The 26,184-nt window shown below is 37.3% G+C and overlaps 1 protein-coding gene across 6 annotated transcripts in view; it reads right to left on the bottom strand.

Moving 5' to 3' along the window:
- The window catches only part of APC (APC regulator of Wnt signaling pathway), a 129,193-nt gene that overhangs the window by 12,505 nt on the left and 90,504 nt on the right, over nucleotides 1-26,184 (bottom strand). For 4 of the 6 annotated variants that reach the window (XM_088023427.1, XM_028102697.2, XM_028102699.2 and 1 more), the window contains 8 exons: nucleotides 24,314-24,418; nucleotides 12,925-13,023; nucleotides 10,085-10,463; nucleotides 8,234-8,329; nucleotides 6,875-6,928; nucleotides 3,057-3,196; nucleotides 2,419-2,496; nucleotides 2,012-2,128 (listed from right to left, as the gene is read on the bottom strand). In XM_088023427.1, coding sequence (XP_087879553.1) covers nucleotides 2,012-2,128; nucleotides 2,419-2,496; nucleotides 3,057-3,196; nucleotides 6,875-6,928; nucleotides 8,234-8,329; nucleotides 10,085-10,463; nucleotides 12,925-13,023; nucleotides 24,314-24,418 — 1,068 coding nt within the window. The remainder of the gene's footprint in view (nucleotides 1-2,011; nucleotides 2,129-2,418; nucleotides 2,497-3,056; nucleotides 3,197-6,874; nucleotides 6,929-8,233; nucleotides 8,330-10,084; nucleotides 10,464-12,924; nucleotides 13,024-24,313; nucleotides 24,419-26,184) is intronic. The other 2 variants (XM_088023428.1, XM_028102698.2) reach the window with 1 other exon arrangement.

Below are 26,184 nucleotides of genomic sequence, written 5' to 3'. Positions count from 1 at the left end.
CTTGTGTTCCCTCTCTCGCTGTGTCTCTCTCTGTCAAATAAATAAAAAAAAATCTTTTAAAAAAATAAAGAAAAAAAAAGGAAAAAAATTTAGATGAATTTATGGATGATGATCTTTTAAAATACTACTCTTCCTTTATAAGAACAGGGTATGTCTTTCCATTTATTATGGTGTTCTGCATTTCTCAGTAGGAGGAATCTTTTAGCTTTCTCAGTTTGTAGCAACTATTTGTATAAAGATCTTTGAGGTCCTTGAAAGATAAAATCATGAACTCTTAGCAACATGTACAAATTCCCATAATACATACAAACACGTTAAATCTTTCTGAAAATATACACACTTAACTAGGAGTCTTAAAGCGTGGACACTAATTTTTTGGTATAATTTTATTGAGGTATACTTGGAGAACAATACATGCACATATTTCACATGTGCAATATGATCACTTTTGATGTATGAACATACCCATGAAACCATCACTACATTCAAGATAACAAGCATTTGTATCATCCCCCCAAATTTCCTAGTACCCTCTTGTAATCTACTCTCAGCCCCAGGCAACTACTGATCTGTTTTCTGTCATTATAGATTACTGCATGTATCAATAGTTCATTTTTTTAAATAGCCAAATGGTGTTACATTGTGGACATCCCATAATTTGTTTACCCATTCACCTGTTGATAGACTTTAGAATTACTTCTAGTTTTTGGCTATCAAACAGTATTGCTGTGAACATCTGTGTTTAAGACTTTGTGCAAATAAAAGTTTTGGTTTCTCTTAGGTAAATACTTAGGACTGGAATGGCTGGATTGTGTGGTTGGTATATATTTAACTTTAAAACACCGCCAAAGGTTCTTCAAGGTGATATACCATCTTACATTCCCACCAGCAGTGCATGAGAATTCCAGCTGCTTAACATCCTTGACAACACTTGGTTAATCTTTTACATTTTAACCAATATAATATATGTAATGGTATCTCACTATAGTTTTCCCCCCCCCCACTGCAGTTTTAATTTGTATTTCCCTCATGACTAATGATGCTGAGTATCTTTTCAAGTGCTTAAGGGCCTTTTGTGTATCTTCTTTCCTGCAAGAAATACAAGTGTTCTGCTGATTCAAGAATGTTTCAAAGGTATTTTTGTGCAGATCCTAAGTATATTTGAATATTATCATTATAACCATTTTTTTAGTTGAATACTTTTCTTATTTCTAATGATTTTTCAGTTGATTTTCTTGGGGTTTCCAGGTATAAAATAATTTCACAAAAATACATAAACAAATAAAAACTGAAAATTCTTTGCCTTCCCTAAAAAGGAAATTTTGAAGAGAAAAATGTAGACTGTAGGTCTAGTGGGACTGGTTGGGTAAAAGAAGCCCAGATTAGCTAGGAAGACCTGCTTAGTCCTTCCCAAATTTCAAGTTTAATTTTTCCTTTTTAAATTAGCTTAGTTTCTGAAGTAGATATGCCACCTGGTGATATTTCTTTTTGTAAACAAATTATTATTTGAGGAATTCCTTACCTTTGGGTCTGATCACCTCTTGGTATGGTGACTACCAAAACTAAGGACTCTGGAGAGCAAAGAGGTAACAATGACCCCATGTACACAGTGATTCTCCACGGGGGGTGATTTTCTCCCTCTGCCCCTCCGGGGCACCTTTGTAATGCTGCAGACATTTTTGACGGTCATGACTGAGGGGAAGCGTATTAGCATCTGGCGGGCAAAGGCCGAAGATGCTAAACATCCTACAAAACACAGGTCAGTCCCTTAAAACAAACAATTATCTGGTCCAAGATGCCAATAGTGTCCAGTCCGAAAAACCCCGACTTAACCTAGGCTGCTTGGTACAATCTTTTCCATCTTAACACTTGACGAGTTTGGAGTCGTCTAAGACTAAGAACTGGTGAGATAAGCAGGACAGAAATTAGGGAATCTCAAGGGTGGGAAAGGGTAGCAAAAACCAACCAAAAATGAAATCCAAATTAGAATGTTAAATGTTTTCAAAGGTACCTTTTTAACTTCCAGAGCACATTCCATCAATGCTTTCACACTTCCAACTTCACGCAATGTCTTTTTACTATTTACATCTGCTCGCCAAGACAAATTCCTCAAAACACTTGCAATAACCTGCAAATGCAATTAATTTTAGAATGATTTGAATATAAAATAATTTATAGTTGTTTTGTTTTTAATGCTAGTGGTAAGAGTAGACATCTACTAATAAAGAAATTCCTCCTAAATGCTAATACAGTACCAAAAGGAATTTCTACAATATAATTATTTTCCTTTATTCTGGTGTTAATGTAACCATAATTGAAACATGAGACACTAAATACTGAGCCACAGTTTAAGTTAATCTAAATCAGGATATTAACTCACTAATATCCAAGAAAAACATTTGAAATTCTAACTGGTACCTGCTGTAAGTCCTCACTTTCAGATTTTAGTTGGGCCACAAGTGCTCTCATGCAGCCTTTCATAGAGCAGAGTGTAGCCTGTAAAATGAGAAATGGAACAGAGGGTCAATAACAAGACAACCTGAAGCTGTGCTTTATTTTTGACTAATGAACTGCAAATCTAGTTTTAATTGTCTCATTTTAATCATCCTAATATTTTACCCATAAAATCCCCGGAACCAGATTATAGAAAGGAAGTCTTTTGCGATCTGTTCCTTTCCTAACAAACTGGAAAAATGAGTAAATGATAAGAAATGATAAGCAAAGGGTTTTAAAGTAAAGTCTCTTCTTTGGACGGAAGCAATATATGTATAACACTTACATCTGTCATGAGAATTTTTAGACACTTGTTCTCATTCCTGGGAATAGTATTTTAAATGCAATTACATAAACCCACTGTGTTCCATCTTTTGCCTTTCTTTAGGCATAAGACAACCTACTGAGTAAAACTATGCAGTGGTGTGTGAAGTTCAGTTTTTTGTTTTTTTTTTAATCAGTGTTTAATGAGGAGAGTGAAAAAAGAAAATTAGTGAAAACTGGTTTGTATGAAACTAACTCATACCAGAGATATCTTAAGAAATGGATCTTATAAAACATACCTTGTTGGCTACATCTCCAAAAGTCAAGTTTGTCAAAGCCATTCCAGCATATCGTCTTAATGTAATACTGTAGTGGTCATTAGTTAGCCCATACATTTCACAGTCCACTTGCAATAATTCTGCAATGGCCTGTAGTCCCCCTAATTTAAAAAGGGCAAGAGGAAAAAGACAGTAATCTAAAATAAAACAAGTGGCACCAAGTTTAAAAATTAATTATTAGGAAAACATCTCAAAGAAAGAGAATATATGGTTTAAATACATATTTAGAATTACAAGCTACAAAAACTGTTATAAAGAACTTCTGTGTAATGCTCAAAATACAACTGATTATGACTCCATTTTCTGCCAGTTCTCTCCACCCTCCAGACACTTGCCTTACTGAGTGAAGTGTGCATTATACTCTATTTACTGCATATATATTGTATCTTGTCATTGATGAAAAAGGCTATGTTCTAACACTAGGTGTTCCTGCATGACGCAGAAAAGGGTAACTTATTTTTATTATTACAACTTTACAAACATTCTTCAATGTTATACACTGTGGCCTAATTACTTTAATGTTTTTTATTTGCCAAATAATTATCCTTAGGAATCCTGAGACTTTTAAATGAAACTGTGCATGAAGCAAAGCTTATTTTTTTAATGAAAAAGAATTATCTGTTCAACTTATTACTAAGTTCTATAAAACCACTTATTATTTATTATTTATATATTTAAAAAAATTTCTTACTTTGATACGCACAAGTGTCAAATACCAACTATGCTAGGATTTAGTATTTTCTTTCCCCTTGATTCCCATCACTGGGTATGCCTGACAATGCCCACAGTGGTCAACACTAGGAAGGCAAGGAGAAAAACAAAGGAAAAGGAAAGGGAAAGATAGAAAGGAAAGGGTAGTAACAAAACAGAACCAAAAACAAAACAAAACAAAACCCCAAAACAAAGGTAAAGCAAAATGGTGAGCGAGTAAATAAAAATAAAAATGTATCATGGAAGCTATTCAAAATATTCATCATCAATATTAATCATTATGGAACTGGGGATATTGTTTTGTCACAGAGACGTGGCTTAGAAAAAAGGAGGATGAACATAAACAGGCGATTCTTGGAAATTCTAAGTCTAAACAGTCAGGTTATTAATTTGGAAGAAGACCTGTACGTTTAGTATTTTCATAAATGATCTAGAAGGGTCAGTATGTAGAGGAATCCACAAGTTTGTAAAACAAAGTTCTAACTTGGGTCAAGAATTCCAAGCCAGGAGAATTAACTGTAGGAAGACTGGTGAAAATCTTTATGACTAGCAACAATGACAAATGAGTTTGACTGTAGGTAAGTGAAAATTACTTTGGTTAAGGAAAACCCAAACCATATTTAGAAAGATTTTCTTCCATCCACCCATGATAATGGAAAAATACATAGCCAGTGAGTGAACACAATACAGTCACTATCTTTATGGAGAGCTTATACATTAGAGCAAAAGCAGACCCTGAACAACTAATTTAGGCAAAACAGACTGTGTAGAAGCACAGGGAAAGGTAACAGGTGGACTTACCCTACATTAAGAGTATCAAGAAAAAGGCCGAGGAAATAATGTTTAGGTTAAGAAAGACTTAAAGGATGAATGAGTTATCTAAAACAGGTGGGGCAGGAATAACAGAAAAGCATTTTAGGCAGATGAGAAACCGTATGTGCAAGAAATACACAGCAATAAGGAGAAGATCTCGAGATGAGGCTACAAAATGGGTAGAGGCCGTATCGTGCAAGACTTTATATGTCACAACAAGGATCTCTGACAGGGGAAGGAATTAATTAAATGTACGTTCTAAATAGATTTCTGTGATTGCAGGATGCAGAATGGTTAATTGGAAGTGGGGAGCCAAGACAAAGATCTGCAGAGTAGGAGAGAAGATAGTGGCCTGAACTGGGGATGGAAAGAGCAGCGATTTGAGACAGATTTAAGACGCAGAATTAGAGTACTCAGTTACTAGACGCAGGGGATGAGGAGGATAGAGTCATGGGACGTCTTCCGAGATTCGGGCCTGGGAACTGGATGGACTGCCATGTCATTTTCTGGGAAAAAGAACCCTGGAAGAGACAGAGATTTGGAGTTGAAGGAGATAACAAGTTCAGTTGGGGCGGTTGAGTTAAAAATGTCTGAAAAACCATCGAAGTGAAGATGTCAGATGAAGAATTTGATAGTGTGTCTAAAACTCAGGAGAGAGAATGTGGATTAACATGTAAATCTGAAAAACACTGTAGCTGAAGCTATGGATTGGAGGATATTGTTTAGAGATGAAGAAAACCTTCAGCTTTGAGGAATTCCCACCATTTAATACTTGAGTAAAAGAGGAGGAGCCAGTAAAAGAACTGAGGGTTTTGACTCAGGAAATTGACCTGGGAGTGACTGATGATCTGAAGACCATGGCCCTGTATACTGGTGAGATCACCAAGATGTTGATCATTATAAAGCAGGCTATTGATACCAAAACAAACACACTATGCTTTGTGCCTATATAAAGTCCTGCGTGGTGTGGCAATGTCTGTGATACTTTCTTAAGAAAGGTGAAATAATCTAATAAAGAAGGTCTCAAGAAGGCACTAAATGAAGAAAGTTTTTTTTGAATGGAAAAACTAAAACACTTAGGACTTGATTCTGAAAACAAAGATTAAAGAAGGATATGGTCAGTATCAACAAAACCATGAAGAAAAAAGAACATTCAATAAAATTTAGGATATCAGATAAAAGAGAGTCTTTTATGATTTCAGGCAAATGAAAACTTTCTGTAAATTTTAAGGCAATGAGTAAAATTCATATGTCAAAATTACAAATGGATTCACAAAAGTATGATGTGAATTCATGACTGAGATTGCCCTTAGAAAACTTAGGCTATTTCAAGGTAATGCAAAGATGATAAGCATATTCTTTCACATTTTGCTCGGGGTCTATGTTTAAAAAAAGTGGTCCACATGGACCAGATATTATCCAATGTGCGATCTCATAACCTTAAAGCTAGTAGAGGACCAATGGTTTCAATAGAAACCATGCAACAGAACCCTTAGACTTATGTATATAAAAAAGATAACAGAAAGATGACACTTAGTTTTAAAAAGTGTATTATTTTCCTTTTACTTGGGTTAGATAGTCACCATTAGCATGAAATGCCTCATTCTAAAATAAACATTAGGGGCCCAACATAAATATTCTATATATTGGTATTTCATAAAATTTACTGATCAGAAGAATCACCTGGGCCTTAACTAATTAAATGATTTCTAGGTACCCCTCTGGAGATTCTGCTTTACTAAGCTTGCTTGCTACCGGGCCAGAGAATGTATATGGTTTGACAAGTATCTCTGTGATTGTTATGATCTAGTTTGGAAGTACTAATACAAATAAATCGTTGAGTTCCTTTAAAGTCAGAACCATATCTTCACCATTTTTACTAGCACAGTTTCTGGGACAGAGCTGGGACTTAATCAATGTATACATCACTGACAGCATAGTCTAAAACCTCCAACTCTAACAGGTGCAAACCTAAATGACTTTGATAAGTTGTAGAATCTTCTTGTACGTACAAATGACAGTCCCAGCTGACTGGGCTCAGGAATTTCCCTTCATCTATTTGGGACTTCATTCCTCCTTATCCCTCACTGTCAGATACCTACCTTGTGCTTCCTTACTCCATCTCCCCACAATCCACAAACCTTGATATACCTTTTGCTTTGTGCAACTTTAGAGGCTAGGAATGAGAAGAAAGTAATCCCCTGTGGCTCTGTCCCCAACAGTCACACCCCCAGAGGCCCCATCCTGCTCCTCACCTGAAAGCCCCTGCCCTAGCTCCTGTGATGAAATGCCCCGGGTAGCCTTCCTACCTGAAGAAGGAAGAGGAACAAATACTGAGTCTAGGTTTTACTTTGAAATTCAGATGATTCATGTGTCAGTCCTAGTCTACAGTTCATTGGAGGAACACAGGGACATTTACAGAAAAACCTTTGCTGTAGTTTAAAACTGGATTAGTTTTCTTGTTTATTCAAGATTTTTATCTGCTTCCCATTATTACTAGCATTAAAAAAATAACCAAACATAAAATTTTCACAAATGCTGAGACTGCTGAGGAGGGGAGAACCCGTAAGACCACACTCAGTTCCACAGGAGGCTGGGGGACGGGGGAAGGAAAGAGAATCAGATGGGCCAACTGTGAGGGCCTGTGGGAAGAAAAGCATGGCTGGAGGGCAGGCCTGAGATCACAAAGTACACCGTCCCCCATAGTGATGACTCTGAAGGGGACAACACTCATTTTTGGCTGTGCAGGTTTTCTGCGTCTAAGAGTCTCATGATTTTGTGACTTTTAAGATAAATGATGAATGACCAGGATGAGGGTGGTAGGAATACAGAGTGGGGCTGGGATGTAATGTAAAATAAACAGCACAAAAAGCAAGGGCACAGCTGCACTAAGATGGGAACTCAGTGTATGGTTCTTGCTTGTGGCACAACTAGACAGATCCAGTTCACATGGGATGGCTCAGCATGGTGCAATTTATAAATACCACATGTGCAAAATGAACCTAGAAATCAAAGAAAAACCGTTACATGACAAATGGGGTGCACAAAAATGCAGGTTATAAAAGGTTTAGAGTGTGTGATAACACATACATAAAAGAGTAATCCTTCCAAAATTAGTGGAATATTTCTAACTTAAATTAGAGCATAATGCTTTTCTTCATTAACCAGTTTCAAAGATACCATGCGACTTATCATGAAAATCCAGTAAGTACTGATAACCATGAAGAGAAATGAGAATCTTAATAATAATTTCTTCTGGTGTCCATCAGAAGTGACTGAATTCAAGAACAATCACGTAGCTCCGCATTTCAAAATAATTTACATTACCCTCCCCAACAACTATCACATAGGGTCTACTGTGGCAACAGGGGCAAGGAGTGGCCCACTTAGTAATTTTTCTAATTGTTGGCTAAGATTTTGAAAAGCCAAGTTAGCTTATACAGGGTAGCAGATTCTAGCATTAAGAACCTTTTCTCCTCTGGAAACCAGGGCATAATCATTTGCTACAAGAAGGAAGAAGGTGGTAACAGAAATTAGTGGCCTTATACCCAATTCAACGATGATGAAAAATCTTCAGTACCCTTCTATGGCATTAAGAAACATTTCTGTCTTACCAAGTTCATTCATTGCATGTCTGTGCTCTTCATCAAATGAAAGTTTCATTAGAACACACACAGCAGGACAGATCTGATGTTCAACAGGGGCTGGCACTAAAAAATAAAATTGACATAAACCATAATGCTTTGTTTTTTTCAAAAGCAACGTTTATTATATTTAAAAAAAAAAGCAGGGCTCACTAATATATCCCTAATGCATAATAGTTTAGCAGATCAACAAATATTTGCTGAATAGATAGATAAATACTACCAACATGGAAAAGATAATATGAGTAAAGGGCTTTTCTTGGTTCCAGAAAAATGTTTACTCCTTATCTTCCTTTAACTAACTCTGTTATGATAAATCCCTTGCAGGTTTATACTGTAACTCAAATAATAATTTAAAATTATGTTGAATATGTAAAAGAATAAAGACACTTTGGTATAAAGCTGTTTTTGTTATAATTTTTATTTAAACTATTGTCACGAGTGTGGGTTAAAAGCACTTATTTGTGTACAAATATAGTAAAGAAATCTAGCACAAACCTGTGGAGAAAGCTTACTATATAGACAGTAAACAAGAATCTATAAAGAAGAGGTGTCCAAGAAAATGTACCTCCACATTTAATACCATGCACACAGTTTCAAAGCTCATTATTTGAAATAAAAATTTAAAAGTAAGTCTATTTTTCAGAAGTAATATTAATTTACTTTAAGCATTTTGAGAACAGTTATTAAGATCACAAAATACAAGTTATTACATAATTGTGGATACCCACAGAAAAAAATCCAGAAAGACAATGTTCTCTCAGTAAAGTATCTTATTAGTTTTCCTTATCCCTAGGACAAAAAGATATAAAGGACTATTTCTGCTATTTTCTTATTCTTGAAAATTTGTAAATTTTAAATAAATTCACCTTTATCCCTAAGCTAAAAAAATCTGCTAAAGCTTCATAGAAGGTGTTCTCACCATCACCCCTTCTCCTGCTCCCTGAATCAACAGGTTGATGATACAACTGTCCCCTGTCCTGTGTGTGTGTATGTGTTTGTGTGTGTGTTCTTATCAGGTAAAAGGAAGGTCTTACCTTATATACTTGCTGCTTTTGGTTCTTGCTACAGGAATGAAGTAAGTTATGCCCCCAAGGGTCCCAATTCCTAACTTCCCTGCTCCTGATGGAGAGGAGTTGGTAGCCCAGGGTTTCTCCGCAAAGAGCTGGGTGGCTGATCACCCCCAGCAACTGGGACCTATCGCCTGAAGCAGGAGGGTGCAGTGGGAAGAGCACTGGTTGACAGTCAGAAGATCTGGCCTCTGTTCCTGGCTCTACCACTTACTAGCTATGAGGCTACAGGCAAGTCTTTTAGTGTCTCTGAGCCTCAGTTTCTTCACCTGTAAAATGGAGATGATAATACCTTCCCTTCCTACTCCAGTAGTTTGTTGTGAAGCTCAAATAACATAACAGATTTAACATAGCTCTGTACCCACTGAGTAGAGTGTTGTGCAAATGTAAAGATTATGGCTTGGTCACTAACAGCTGAAGGAACTAAAGTCACATTCTTGAGCTTAATCTATAAAATGGAAGGGATGGAAACATAATTGCTCAAGTTCTTTCTAGATTATTATGCTATGACTATAAATCTCTCTTAATCTCTTGTTCTTTTTTGGTTTTGCATAGTACTGCATGTAACATCTTCCTTTACTATTTTTTTTTCTAGAAAAATACAGACCTAAGTTTTAAACTATGTGAGCAGTGTAGATGGCTACTATAAATTTCCCATTCCAACTCATAAAGACAACATACTACCTAAAAAAGTTTTCACTTAAAAAACGTTTACATTTGCTTTTTGTAACATGCACTATAGGGAACATACTTGGATTTTTATCCTGGTCCATGCCTTGTTCATGGGCTTCCTGCCACTCCCAACAGGTTTCACAGTAAGCTCGTATCTGTTCCAAAAGATGAAGGACTCGGATTTCACGCCTGCCTCTCTTGTCATCAGGCTGTGAGTGAATGATGTTGTGAAGTGCTGCACTGGCCCTGGCCCGAGCCTCTTTACTGCCCCGGGAATTTCCCAACAACACAGAGTCTTTGTCATTGCCATGTAAAAGCTGGATGAGGAGAGGAAGACATCCAGACTGTCGCATGGATATACAGCTGTCTTGGGAGCTAGACATAGCTAGCAAAGTTCGCGACATATCATCCTTATCATGAGTACCAAGCATTGACAACAATGAATACACCATTTCCACCTGTGGGCCAAATGAGTTTAGAAACAAAATTATGACTTTAATATCCAAACGCTAACACCAATGAAGTGATGAATGGGATATTTATTGTAACTCATTAAAAAGAAAAAACTCAAAACCCCTTTCTAGGATGAAATAATGAGTATTATTTCAAAATCCATCACCAATTTGTTTATAGGAGTAAATAGAAGTAGGTGGCATACAGTGTTGAAAGAGAAAGTAGGTTCTCACATAAAGTGCTGTTTGGATCAGCTGGTTATAGTGAATGACAATTGATATCTCACACACACACACACACATACACACACACACAAAATGAGGAACATGGTTTATTTAAATATTTTACATAACTTAAAACTTTTACTTCTTTTAATTTACAACTATAATCAGTAAATAGAAAACAATTTCAACAATTATTATTTACTAAGTACTAGTTCTCGACAATCACTAACCCTTGCCAGATTATAATGTTAAAAGTATGATTTCTCCCTTAAACATATAAAAATATTTTGTCATAAAAAGAAGAATGCCATGATCACATAGGGAGTACAACGCTAGGATTCTTAATTTTCTTTTTTTAAAGCATCCAGTAAGCACCAATTACTCTCTGAAATAAATTCTAAGGGTTTATTCAGAAGTAGAATAGAAACTGGAAAGAGTACCCAGTTCTCCTGCATTGTGCCTAGCCTCATTTCAAAGCCAGAGCCATTACATAAAAGTAGAGGCTATTATGTAAAGAATGTATCATCTCTATAAATCAGTGCTTCTCAATCAGGGGTGATTTTGGCCCTCCTAGGACACTCTGGGCAATGTTTTGGAGACATTTTTGGTGGTCACAACTGTGAGAGGAAGTGCTATGGGCATCTACTAGGTAAAGACCAGGGATACTGCTAAACATCCTGCAATAAAGAATTATCCAGTCAAGAATGCTGAGGCTGACAAACTCTAAATAAATACACATTACTCTTAGATATTAATGTTTTAGGAAGGTAGTATAGAACTGTGGATAAACGGGGCTTTCAAATTCTGGTTCCACCACTTATGAATGAACTGTGTGACACTACCACGTTATTTGATTTCTCTGAGCCCCAGTTTTCTCAGTTACAAAATGGAGAAATTTACCTAACAAGGTTTTCTCTGTGAAGATTAAATGAAATAATACATGTATAGGAGAGTAGCTGGCATTCAAAAATGTAGCAAGGTCTTAATATTATCATTCATAAGTCACTTCAAAAGGCAATGGTATTCTAGCTGCTAGTTCTCATGCAATGGTACTGGTGAATATTAGATTTTCTTTATAGTAAGAACTACACGTTGATGTTGGACAGACCTGGGGTTGAAGTCCAATTTAAATATGCAACAGCTCCCTAAACCTTTTTTGCTTCAGTTTTCTCTTTTAAAAAAGTGGGACAAGAATACTTCACAGTGTTTTCGAGAAGATCAGAGAAAATGTACACACAACTTCTAGCGCAGTTATTGGCATATCAGAGGTCCCAATTAGCAGCTATTGTGAGTTATTAAAAGGATGAAGTCTCATATTAACAATATCGTTGATTATTCTAAATTCATTTCTTAAATCACATTAGTTATTTCAGTAATGCTTTTCATAAGAGCCATTATATTGTTAAAGTAAAGAAAGAATAGGTAGAGTATGCTGTGAAATTATTTAGATTTAACTGAAAATATACTGTTTAGTTATATTAGAATTTCCTCTTTGTCAATATAATACTAAAGACTCTGGCTTTAAAACAACTATAAAACAATTGTTTTCTTTTTAAACACACCATTCTGAAGTCCTAAAATATTTGCTAATATCTGAGAGACTAAGAAAACTCACTTACCAGCACTGGGTAACATTCTATTTCAGTAATTTTTCCATCCACTTAAGTAAATTTATTAAACACTCATTATGTGCAGGCTCTGTGGTAGATGCCACAAAAGATTAAAAAAAAAAGTCCCTATTCCCCAAGAGAGTTTCATGCAAATTGCAGTGACTCAAAGGAGGTAGACAGACTGCATGGGGAGGTAAGAGGACACTGGGAATCAGAAAACGTTCTGTAAAGAAGTAAAGCCCAAGCACAGTGCTGCTGGCTGACTCGGATTCTGACAGCCATTCGGTAGTGGGGTAGAAAGGGAGGTGGTACTACCTCAGGCAACGCACAGAGGCACAAAGTCCCACGGAGTGCTTGGGAAGCAGCAAGTAAGTAAGCCAGTCTGGCTGGAGCTTAGGATACTTGCAGAGAAGTGGATGATACGGCTGAGAAAGAATAAAGAACTAGCTAAATTGGCACTTTTTATAATCCTCATTTTTCCTTTGTACTCTTCTGTATAAAGATGTTTCCTTAAGAAGAGACTGTGGTGATGGAACCAGAATTCTCTTCTAGTTGAATTTAAAAGATGAGTGAAGAATGTTTTAGCTAAGTACTCTTAGTATTAGTGACCAGAGCTTATCATCTTCTGTTACCTTGGTTCCCAGATGACTTGTCAACCTTCGAGGAGCAGAGTGTGTGCTACTAGAACTCAAAACACTGGCTGTTTCATGATCCATTCGAGTAGTTGAACCCTAGAAATTAAGCAAATTATGGATAGTGTAATTTAGATTATAAATAAGTAGAGTTAACTTCATGTTAAGGAGCACCAAATGAACTGTCTTTAGGGTAAATAGCTAAATACAGCATGAAAAGTCTGGACATTTTAACTGCTCAAAATGAGTATTTTTACCTGTGAACTTTAGTAGATTTTAAAGAAAAACTGAAGAAAAGTTAAATACAGTGTGGGAAATAACCAAACACTGAGAAATTCTAAGAGCGGTATTTTTTCACAGATCAAAAGACATGAAATCACATTCAGTTAAAGATAAATTTATTGACAGAAAGCTTTATTAGTTGATGAAATGCTCTAAATTGCCACAAAACTAACTTGGAATTAGGTATAGTCCAGTTCTCCAGGAACTCACAGTACAGAGAAGGACTGCTTAAAACTTAATTAGAGAAAGACATGAAAAGATCAATAATTGCAATGTGATATGATAAGCACCATAGTATAAAAAGGTATAAAATACTGAGGAGAAAAAAATAATAAAATATTGGAGGAAAACAGGAAAAAACAACTACTTGGTATAAGGAACTCTTAAAGGTTGCATAAAACAAGTAACGTTTAAGGTAGGCCTTGAATTCTGGGGTAGGAGACAAATGCAGCAGTCTGTATAAAGGTATAAATATGGAGAGCATGGGGTGTTTGTTTAACGTGGACAGAACACAAGGTGTATGATGGGAGATGAAGGTTGGGTTAAATTATTAAGTGTCTCATGAGTCATTTTAAAGATGTTGCTTTCAAGCTGTGGATGTTGTAGAGCCACTAGACTTTCGGCAGGAGGGTGGCACAACCAGAATTATATCTTTATTTATTTTTTAAGTTTCATTTTGTAATCTCTACTCCCAACACGGGGCTTGAACTCATGACCCTGACTGCGATCAAGAGTTGTGTGCTCTTTTGACTGAGCCAGCCAGGCACCCCCAGAATCACACCCTGAAAGAGTATAAAAGACAGAATGGAGGGGGAGACGAACCTTGAGAGACGATGGACTCTGAAAAACAAACTGAGGGTTCTAGAGGGGAGGGGGGTGGGGGGATGGGTTAGCCTGGTGATGGGTATTAAAGAGGGCACGTTCTGTGTGGAGCACTGGGTGTTATGCACAATGAATCATGGAACACTACATCAAGAACTAATGATGTAATGTATGGTGATTAACATAACAATAAAAAATTAAACAAAAGGGAAAAAAAGACAGAATGGAGAGATCACAGTGGGAAATCAGGAAGAGGGTACTTTCAATAGCTGAGCCATCATGAGGGCACAAAGAAAGGAAGTAGGAATAGGGAGTTGGGGATACCCTATATTTAGAGGACAGTATCAATTGGTTTGCTAACTGACTAGATATGAGTAAAGAGATGCTGGGAACCAAGGACAACTTGGAGGCGCTGAGCTTGGATAAATGGGCGGATAGTGCAGGCAGTGTGAATACATGAAACCCAGGAAGAGATGATGGGTTTCAGTGTGGGACCTGAGATCACCAATCAATATACTGACATACAGTAAAAATGCACAACGGGCATCTGAAAACACAGATGCAACTCTGGACAGGAGTAGGGACTACAGATAAATATGTGGGACCTATCAAAATACTGGCTATACCTAAAGCCATTCATTAATGATTAAGAATAATGATTATAAGAATACATCCAATTAGAAAGCAATATTGGCAGGTATTCTGTTACAATTCTTAATCTTTCAAAAGGAAAAGCTAGAATATAAACTCTTTGAGGGCAGAAACTTTATTCTGTTCACTGTTATATTCTCAGTACCAAGGGTAGTTTTAAGTTCACAGTAGGTATCCACAAAATATTTGTTATGAATGAAAGAGGAGCTAGTAGTAAAATCTGTAAGAATATGTGGGCAGAGGACACCTTTGCTGGTTCTTTCACATATAGATGCTCTTGCTAATTGGAGAATGGGGTGTGGCAAAGGGGTGTTTTTCCCATTATGGGAAAAACAGGTTTGAGGATTGTGAGTTGTTTATCTCTACTCTGGAGGGTTCAATTAGTTGGAAAAAGTCACTATCTCTGAATGTACCCAATATCCTTAAATTTTGGAACCAACAGACCTTGTAATCTCCTTTGTGCATTAGCCTCAGGGCAGCCCAACATTAAGCAAAGGCAGAAGCATTAAGCAAAGGTAAGAAAGAATACAGTGTGTGGCAGTGGGAGTTGGAGTGGGGACAAAACTGCAAATAAATTTGGACATAAAGAGCTTATTCTGGTTGTAATAAGGAGGATGGATTTGAGGAACCAAGATTCAGGGTAGAGAATAGTCAGGGTTTTCTTTTAAAGTAAATTCAGGCAAGGGTCCTTTCTTGGTCTACAGGAGAAGGTGAATGACTCTGTATCCTGACGCAAACATATTATCTTTGAGGATATCTGAACGTTTGTGGTAGGTAGGCTGTAAGGCAACCCCGGTGATCCTTGTCTCCTGGCAGTCATGCCCTAATGTAATGTAATCCCCTCATTTTGAGTGTGGGCTAGATTTAGGGACTGGATTCTGGTGAAAAGAATGCTGCAGAGGAGATGAGAAGTCACTTCCAAGATAAGGTTACAAAGACTGTGGCTTCCACCATGGGTACCCTCTCTTGTTTTCTCTGAGGGAAGCCAGCCACTATGTTGTGAACTGCTCTATAGCCAGGCCCAGGTGGCAAGGAACTGATTTCTCTGGCCAACAGTCGGTAAGGACATGAGGTCTGCCAATAGCCCTCTGGGTGAGCTTAGAAGCAGATCTTTCCCTAGTCAAGCCTTGAAATGACTGTGGTCCCAGCCAACGCCATGACTGTAGTCTTATGAGAGACCCTGAATCAGAGGCACTCAACTAGGCTGTACCAGGATTCCTGACCTACAGAAACAAATGTTTGCTGTTTTAAGCTGCTACATTTGTTAGGTAGCAACAGATAACTAATACACTGTTTGAAACAAAAGAGAAACAAGGAGCTAAATTATAAAACAAGGGAAAACCTATTTTTACAATAAAAAACATGTTTCTGGCATTCACTTCAGTGTAGATATCAAATTATCTTTAAGCTTCAATCTAAGTATCTTCCTGTACTGAAAGAAATCAGCTCCTTGATTTTGGGACACTTCCCCTTCTCCCAATCTACCTAGACAGAAATTCAGATACATTTTTTTTTTAAGATTTTATGTATTTATTTGACAGAGAGAGACACAGCAAGAGAGGGAACACAAGCAGGGGGAGTGGGAGAAGCGGGCTTTTCGCCAAGCAGTGAGCCCAATGCGGGGCTCGATCCCAGGACCCTAGGATCATGACCTGAGCTGAAGGCAGATGCTCAACAACTGAGCCACCCAGCCCCCAGATTTATTTATTATAAGGAGATACCAAGAAAACATTCCCATACCCACACGACCTGTAGAACTTCGGCCTTGAGAATCTTTCCTGGGCCCTTTTATTATGACTAGACCTGTGCCAACATCTTTCAGAGGGAAATGATAACTCACAAGAAATGGTAATTTCCTAAGAAGTGTTTTCTACCCAATTCATGAGTAAATTCTGAAGACATTTGAGTGTGATTAACTCTCTCACAAACTCAAGACCTGTTAAAGCAGTCATCTTGCACATCTCTGGAACTGGCCTTGCTCGCTGTTCAAGATACAAGTATTCTCTACCTACATCATTCTCAACTCTCGGCTGTAAAGTGTGAGACCCTTTTTTCCCACTGTGTTCTTTCCTATCCAACCTTTCTTGGGGAATCTAGATTCTGTGCGGCATGAATCCTCAACTTTTCACCTACTGCTGCTGTTACTCCTGGCTTTCCCCGAAACCTGGCTCTCACAGGAAACCCCTTCTGGCTGCAGCCTTCTCTCCTACAAGCCATGTACTTCGCAGAGTCAGGAGGCAGTGTAAGTCTATGTTTTCCTCACTCTAAATCATTTTGAAACCCTGTAAAAGGCCCAAATCTCTTTGTGTTATAATCGCCTTTCCCCTCTTTCCCAGTCCTATCATAATTTCTGACCTCCCAATCACTATACCCAAACATTACTTTGGCACAAGGGTCACTGACCTCCTTCCACTTTAACTATTGCATCATTCTGGATAACTTCAACATCCGTGCACATAACCCATTCAAAACCTTGGCCCCTCAGTTCTCTGATATCATCTTCAAAGACATTTTTCTCCTCTACTCCATTTTAGCCACTGACCTCAATGATTATATCCTGGACTATTTCCATTACCCCAAAATGCACCATCTCTAAATAACACATTTAGTTATCCTGTGGTAACTCTGATAGCCTATTCTTCTAGCAATCTCCTTTAACCTTCCCCAAGAAAGTTTCTTCGAAATGACTGGAATAGCAAGTCATGGATCTCTCTACATATTCCAGCTTGAATTTCTCGCAGTATATCACCTCCATTAATTCTCTTAGCTAGTTTTCAATAGCTTTACTCCATGGTTATTCCATCCCACTGGCCTGCAAACATCGTAATTACAGATGAATCCAACTGTTTTTTTTCTACACCCTGATATGGACTGCTGAGCAGTATCTGAGAAATCTGAGCATGTGAGAAAATAACACAACTCTCCAGGATGCTGCGCATTTAACATTTATGGTCACCAATACATTTGGGCCCTTAGTACTGTACCTGCAGTCTTTGTTTCCCTAGTCAGCTCTCCTTTCTTTCCTTACACTGGCTATTTTTTTTTTTTTTTAAGATTTTATTATTTGACAGAGGGAAACACAGTGAGAGAGGGAACACAAGCAGAGGCAGAAGGAGAGGGAGAAGCAGGCTTCCCACAGAGCAGGGAGCCTGATGCGGGGCTGGATCCCAGGACCCTGGGATCATGACCTGAGCCAAAGGCAGACGCTCAACAACTGAGCCACCCAGGTGCCCCTACACTGGCTATTTTATACAGGCCTCCTTTTGTACAAAACTGACTATTCTTCCTTTACCACAAATAATTTTACCTTCTAATTTACGGGGAAATAGAAGCCATCAGACAAAACTTCAACTTTTTGCTACCAAACCAACAAAATAACCTGACACCATATCCATCTCTACCTTCTGCTGTTGCATCCTTCTGTGGCCCATCCCTTCATGTGTGTTCTGGATCCTTTCCCTCTACTGATTCCTTCTCATTGTCATTCAAGCATGCTCATCTCTTCTATCTTAAAAAAATCATCTGCAAATTTTCTCTCAAATCTGTATTCTGCATCAGATAACAGCCTGTTCACTTTCTGAGTTAGCTAGAATTGCTCTCTTCTACTTTTTTTTTTTTTTAAGATTTTATTTTAAAGTCATCTCTGCATCCAATGTGGGGCTCAAACTCACAACCCTGAGACCAAAAGTTGCAGGCTCTATTAACTAAGTCCACCAGGCACCCTGCTCTCTTCTACTTTTTAACCTTCCATTTAAGCCTCAACTCACTTCAGTACAATATGGTAGGGAAGAAAGCCAATGAAATTGCTCTTGCTAAGATCACCAATGACCTTATTTTGGTAAAACCCAATGCAGATTTTTTTAGTCCTCATGATCAGTGGTGAATAATGTTAACTGTTTCCTCTTTCTTGGAACAATATGATTCCCTTGCTTTACGATGTTAGCCCAGGTCTTCATCTTCTCACTCTATAATCACGGGGGATGTAAAAATCTTCCATACCCCAGTTATCATCACATTCTTCACCCTTCCCTTCAATTCCAAACTCAAATTTCTAACAGCCTACCTGACATTTCTACTTCAATGTCTCATATTTAACACCTTCAAACTTAACCTTAATTTTAACATTTTTGAAACTAGATTATTTTCTTCCACAAACCTCCTCCTCATCTAGAGTTATCACTGAATTGTATCACCATCGTCCTAGCTGCCTATGACAAAAACCTGGAAGTCACTCTTTACTTCTTTCCCCTTCCCCCTTAACTGTCATATCCAACACCAAACCTTACGGATTCTATTTCCCAAATATTCTCAGGCACTCAGATATCCACCAACCAACTGACTCTCTCAAATCTATCAATTGTTCCCCTAATCCTGAGACCACCATCATCTTTCACCTAGATATGGTACCTAATTTACCCAATCATTTTTGAGGTGTCATAATAAATTAATTTATAACTTTCTCTAGGACCAACATCACCCTAACACTAGTTAAGTGCTTCTAATACGTGTTCCTGTAACACTATGTACTTGCCCTCTCATAATACTTAACACACTTTGTGGAAACTGCTCATCTGTCTTACTTTTAGACTGTAAGTTTCTTTTAATTTTTTATTGTTATGTTAATCACCATATATTACATTAGTTTTTGATGTAGTGTTCCATGATTCATTGTTTATGCATAACACCCAGTGCTCCATGCAGAATGTGCCCTCTTTAATACCCATCACCAGGCTAACCCATCCCCCTCCCTCCGTCCCTCTAGAACCCTCAGTTTGTTTTTCAGAGTCCATCATCTCTCATGGTTCGTCTCCCCGTCTGACTTACTCCCCTTCATTCTTCCCCTCCTGCTATCTTCTTCTTTTTCTTTTTTTCTTAACATATGTTGCATTATTTGTTTCAGAAGTACAGATCTGTGATTCAACAGTCTAGACTGTAAGTTTCTTAAGGAAAAGGTAGCACGTACCTAGCTCATTCCCATATCCTGGGGCTGAGAACAGTCTTGGCATAATATAGATGCTTAGTAAACAGATGCTGAACATTGATGAATGAATTTTATATTATCTTTTGGTGAAAGGAGTGGGGTAAAAGGTGAACAGTAAAGTGAAAAATGGGTGGCAAATACAGAGGTGGGGATAAGATGAATGGCTGGAGGGGGCCCTTCCAAGTAACTATAATTTCTTTTAATCACTACATATTAAAATCAAGCATCTCTTTATTTTCTGTTTTTCCCTTATTCATCCTTAAATAGCCACTGCCAAAAGAGACAGGCACTCAAAAGTTCACTGAAGAGGCCTAGAAGGGCTATGCCTGATGGCTGCACTTAGTGGAGTGGGGATACAGTCAATTTCAAGTATTCCTCCTGGGTTGGAACCCCTCTTGTCTCTTCCTACTTACTCACTTTAGAAAGTGACTCCAGGGTTTCTATTTCACAGGCAGCAGGAGTCTCTATGTCACTGTGAAACCTGGCCTAAGGAGGGGAAGAAGCAAGCATTTATCCCCTTTTCTTCCTAATTAAATTGTACATGGAAGTAATCAAACAGTACACAAGAATTTCTCCTTATATAAGTTTCCCAGCTAATTTTGTACCCCCTAATGAATTAATGGAGCTGGGTATAAGGTATCAGTTACTGTTACTATCACAAAAAGATAAGACAACCAGACATTATATACTTCCTGATTGAAGACCAGAAGACCACAATGCCGCCCTTAAAAGACTTGCAAAAACAAAACAAAACAAAACAAAACAAAACAAGGATTGAAAATCCAAAGCTGATCATATCTCTAGATCCAAATACCAATTTACAGGAAATATAGTGGACAGAGAAAAATGTCAAACTACACACCATGAAGATGTTATCAGCAAAATCCAGCCTATGGAAAACTGTATAAAACAAAGAACTTTCATTCTTCAACTAATAAACATCCAGAAAACAAGAGACAAAAAAGGAACCTAGAGATTAAAAGAAACTTTGTGGAGGGACGCCTGGGTGGCTCAGTATGTTAAGTGTCTGCCTTCAGCTCAGGTCAGGATCCCAGGGTCCTGGGATCAAGCCCCGCATTGGGCTCCCTGCTCAGTGGGGAGCCTGCTTCTCCCTCTCCCTGCTTGTGCTTGCTTGCTTTCTCTCTGTCAAATAAATAGGTGAAATCTTTAAAAACAAACAAACAAAAAACCCCACAAAACTCTGGAGACTTATTAACTAATCCCAAAGCATGAACCTTACCTAGAAAGAGTCAAATAAGCTGTGAAAAATTATGACATTTATGAAAACAACTGCAGATTTGGATACTGACTAGATATTGATGCTATTACTGTTGGTTCCTTTGGGAATGTAATAATGGCAGTGTAGTTACATAGTTTCAGTTTTTTTTTTTTAAAGTAAGCTCTACACCCAATGTGGGGCTTGAACTCACAACCCTGGGATCAAGAGTCACATGCTCTACCAGCTGAGGCAGCCAGGCGCACCCCCCCCGAATAGTTATGTATTTTTATTTATTATTTATTTATTTAAAGATTTTTATTTATTTATTTGACAGAGAGAGAGAGAGCGGCAGGCAGAGGGAGAGTGAGAAGCAGGCTCCCCGCTAAGTAGGGAGCCTGATGCGGAACTCGATCCCAGGACCCTGGGATCATGACCTGAGCCGAAGGCAGACGCTTAATGACTAAGCCACCCAGGCGCCCCAGTTACATATTTTTAAAAAGTGTTGTTATCTTTTGGAAATACAGAGTGAAATATTTATGGAAGAAATGATGATGATGTCGGATCTTCTTCAAAAATAAAATGGGAGGGCAAAGTGGAATAGGGTACATGTGGATTACTGTATTATTTTATCTGCCTCTGTATATGTTTGAAATTTTCCATAGTAAAGTTTTAAAATGCTCATTAGCCACAAAGCATTCTCTTATCATTTCATTTCTTTCCCATTCTTGACTGAACTTCATCATTACTTACTGGCTATCACTAGAGATCTGGTTCTAAACTTTAAATAGAAAAGCTAAGAATCAATTCATAAATGAATTATACATGTAGTTATATACTAAGCAAGCAGGGATCTGACCTGTATAATTTACTTCCAGCTTTCTCTTTCCATTTAACTTCCAGGGAAGATTAATCACAGATCAAGAAACACTATTTCTAGAAGGGATACAAGATCTTCCTTCCAACCAACATATATTTACTGTTATTTACTATATACCAGGGACTGTGAAGATATGAAAATGGACAAAACTAGATAAAATCTTTGCCCTTCTGGAGCTTACAATCTAGTGGGGGAAATCAATATTAATCAAATAATCACACAAATAAATGTACAACTGCATATGTGGTAGTCTTCAAAGAGAGGAATATTCTAGGACTGCTTATAACAATGGGATTTGAACTGTTCAAGCCTCTTGAGAAAGTCATGCTTAAATGCAAAGACACATGAACTGATCTTAATGGAGTGAAATGGGATGAGAAGAGCTCTGTAAAGAAGGGGTATAGATTGTGTACAGGCTGTGGAAAAAGGAGGCCCAATAAATATGAGGTACTGAAAGGCCAGTGTGGCTGAAGTAGTGACAGCAAAGCGTGATGTAAAGCTGACTGACGAGTTAGGCAGGAGCCTGGTTATATAGGTCCTAATAAAGGGTTATCTTATTCTAAAAACCAAGGGAAGCCAATAAAGGTTTTAAAGAGGGTGATTTACTCTTTGCAAAGATCATTCTGGCAGGGTGGATGGCAGGCAGGAAACCAGGAGAGAGAGGGTGTACAAGGAACTTGCACACAGTGGTAGCGGTAAGTGCACCAGGACAGAAGCTTTGCTGGATCATGCTACTTTGATCCTGAGAAATTCAGAGTTATTGTCAATGGCTTTTATTTCTGGAGCAAATAGTAAAATAAAACAAATGAACAAACTCCAAGAGGTTATCATGTGTACAGATCCTATTAAGATAGTTTAAAGAAATCGTGGCTAACTGAATCACTGTCCCACAGGTTTGTATCACTTGGCTACATCAGGATTTGGAGCAGCTGTAGTACTGTTTTAAACAGTGACTAAAAGTAACCAAATACATATTTCGAAAGGTCTAATCCTAAGCAAACAGTTTTTTCTGTCAAGAGCTTGAAACTTTTCTTTCTTTTCTTCTACATATATGTAGGAAAACATAAATTTCCCAAATAATTCCCTAAAGGTAGAAAAAAATATAGTCAAAATAACTCAAATATGTTAAAATATAATTTCTTTTGCCCCAATTTACCATCTATAACTGAAGAGTTTTCCCCAGTATAATGCTAACTAGTAATACTAAAATGAAATATCTTTTAACTCAGTAAAATAACTTTAAATGCTTAAATATGAGACATTTTTAAAAACTTAAAAACATTTTTTTAATATATTTTTTAAGATTTTATTTATTTGTCAGAGAGAGAGAGTACACAAGCACAAGCAGAGGGAGAAGCAGGCTCCCTGCTGAGCAGGGAACCTGATACCAGACTTGATCCCAGGACCCTGAGATCACAACCCAAGCCAAAGGCAGACACTTAACCGACTCAGCAACCCAGGTGCCCCAATTTTTGTTTTTTTAAAGGTTTTATTTATTTATTTGACAGAGAGAGAGGGAGAGCACAAGTAGGCAGAGTGGCAGGCAGAGGGAGAGGGAGAAGAAGGCTCCCCGCTGAGCAAGGAGCCGGATGCAGGACTTGATCCCAGGACCCTGGGATCATGACCTGAGCTGAAGGCAGATGCTTAACCAACTAAGCCACCCAGGTGCCCCTTAAATATGAGACATTTTAAGCTTTAAATTTTAACCCATGCTCTTTTAAATAATATTAAATCAAAAATAACCTACAGACACTACAGGAATATTTCATATCAATAGTGGGGAAATTATCTTTAAAAACTTAGTGGAATTCTATTTTTAAAAAATCACTCATTTATAACATAAAAATATTCACTGAAAAAATGTGAAGACCAAACACCCCAAACAAAATTCTGACATATTATGATACATTCTGATAAAACTCTAATAGAAAATTAATGGCAGAATTACAAGATAACAGTGCTACATTAAAAAAAAAATCAAGTTGACTTCCACAATTTTGCTAAAGAATGATGTGATAATGGTTAAACATGACTAGGCTATGTCTCTTTTTAGGAGCATTAGTATCACTTTTTTCAATGATAAAACTTGGATTTCTAGATTTATGTAACCTTGAAGTACAACAGAAAACAAGAATTATAACAAAGTCTTTATCACTTTTAAAAACATGAAAATGTCTTTGCAAAGAATGCCTTAGAGAAAGAGCAAATCTGTTCAATGCAAGCAATAACAACTAGGTCAAATCATACATAACCAAAATGCAGTTTAGCATTTATTTTTCAAAAAAAACCTCTACCCACACTAATCATTTTAGACTAAAACAGAAATACACAATTTAGAGCTATAAAACATACTTAGAAATTTTGAAAGCATTATTGTTAGGTGTAATAAAGAAAAATGACATAGCATTTTGGCACTGAATTCTTCTGGAGATATCCACTTAGGACTAAGGAAATCAGTAAGATTTATAGATCATTCTGAGGACTATCTCACTCCATATTCCTTTAAAAATATTTAAATAGCTAATTAAAAAGAAAACCAATAAAATAATTTATTTACCTGACCACTACCAGAAGTTGCCATGTTGATTTCTGCCACTCCTTGACCTTCATTCTGCCGCTCAGCTTCATGTGAGCCAGCTTCGTGCTTGCTCTGAGATGACCTCTGTCAACATGGAGTTAACATCATTACATACAAAAATAGTGAATGCTTTCTTAGCCCACAGCTTTTTTTCTTTCCTGTATTAAAACTCTGAATGCATCAATTATACAGGTTTACAGAAGCATGGAACTGCACTTATACTTCATAACCTCCAGCATGGTTGGCAGTTGACTATTTCAGTAAGAGGAAAGTGAAGTGTGTCCCCTGAGCATTAGAGCCGCACAAGACAAAGGATTTTCTGAGACTCACAGAAATACCATCCTCCACCAGCTGTGCTCACATCACTCTCGGGGATATAACCCAACTAGAACAAATACTTGTCTCTTCCACAAGGTCACATGGTTCTGGCATTTAATGGAGCTGTAAATATAACAGTTAAACTATTACCTAGGCTTACAAATACATTCTGTATATGGGTATTTATACATAGAATATATATACATCTTCTGCTAATAAAAGTCATGAAATCAATAAGCTCTTAGATCCTGATAGGAATAAAACCAAAAACCTTTTCTAATGTAACCTCCATCTGTTATATGAAATGAAATGACAGATTATATCCAGTAAAAGCAGTCGTTTCAAGATAGATTATATCCAGTATAAAGCAATCACTCTGTAAAAATACCACTGCAGAATCGAAGAAGTAAAATAATTTTTCCATTATCTTTTACAGAAGCACAAATGTGCTTGCATGCTCTAGGAAAATGATACTCAAAAATAAAAATTACACTTTAAAACACTTGCCTTATTTAATAGTGGATAATTATATTACAAAATGGCTTCCAATGGAATTTCCTTAAACATCAAGCTTTCCTAGACCATTTAAAATGTGACTTAAAAGTTAATTTACATGCAGTATTTCCACCAATAAACTAAGTTATATATAGGCAAAAATGAGATAGCCCCAATAATTCATAAATAGAAGAAAAAATAGGATCATCTGAAAACCACACTATAAAATTCAATAAATTCAATAAAAGTAGAGACAATACAAAGCTAATCGAGAGGCAAGATGAATAAAAACCCACTAAAAACACAAAGATTTGACACTAACATAATTAAAGATGTCAATGTAAAAGTAATTCCTGAGCATCTGCTATGTTAGTTACTTGTACGAGGTGCCACAGAATACAGTGCTGGCAAAACAAGACACTGTTCTACATACTCCTCAAGCTTACAGTCTCATCAGGGATACTATCAAATAATGTTAAAACTTTGACAAGCACACTGAAAAAAAGAGTACAAGGTGCTGTGAGAATAAATAAGCAGAGGGATATCACATGGCCTAACAGTTTGGGAAAGAGCCATCTTAGGAAGTGCTGTTTGAAGTGAGATCTAAAGAACAGGAGTTCTGGGAAAACGGTCAGGGTTGGGGAAGGGTTTTAGGTAAACAGATCATATGCGAAGGACCTGAGGTTGGGGGGGGAGTTTGTTCTAGTACATCAGAAAAATCATGGTGCAGAGAGTAGAAAAAAAGACGGTAAAAAAAAAACTTACTGATTTTGTTGAATTTTAGTGTGATTCTCATACATCATTCCTGCCCTCACATAACCAATACTAGACTATTAATGGGAAAACTTAATGTAAATTGATTTTTTAAGGTCAAATTTAATTTTAAATGGTCTAAGTAGGTAGGAAATATAGATGACACCAGCTTGGAAGCTAATGTATTAAGTGTGAGATGATGGTACCTGACACCAGGCAAGCAGTGGCAGGGATAGAAGTAGGGACAGAGAGGTAAATCTGAAGGACCTGATATTACTGCATAT

The sequence above is a fragment of the Eumetopias jubatus genome, unplaced genomic scaffold (genome assembly GCF_037043125.1).
Source record: "Eumetopias jubatus isolate StellerSeaLion01/CBP00866 unplaced genomic scaffold, mEumJub1_p1.0 scaffold_5, whole genome shotgun sequence".
Taxonomy (NCBI): Eukaryota; Metazoa; Chordata; class Mammalia; order Carnivora; family Otariidae; genus Eumetopias; species Eumetopias jubatus.
The sequence above is the reverse complement of the archived record's forward strand: the minus strand, read 5'-3'. Positions and strand labels throughout refer to the sequence as shown.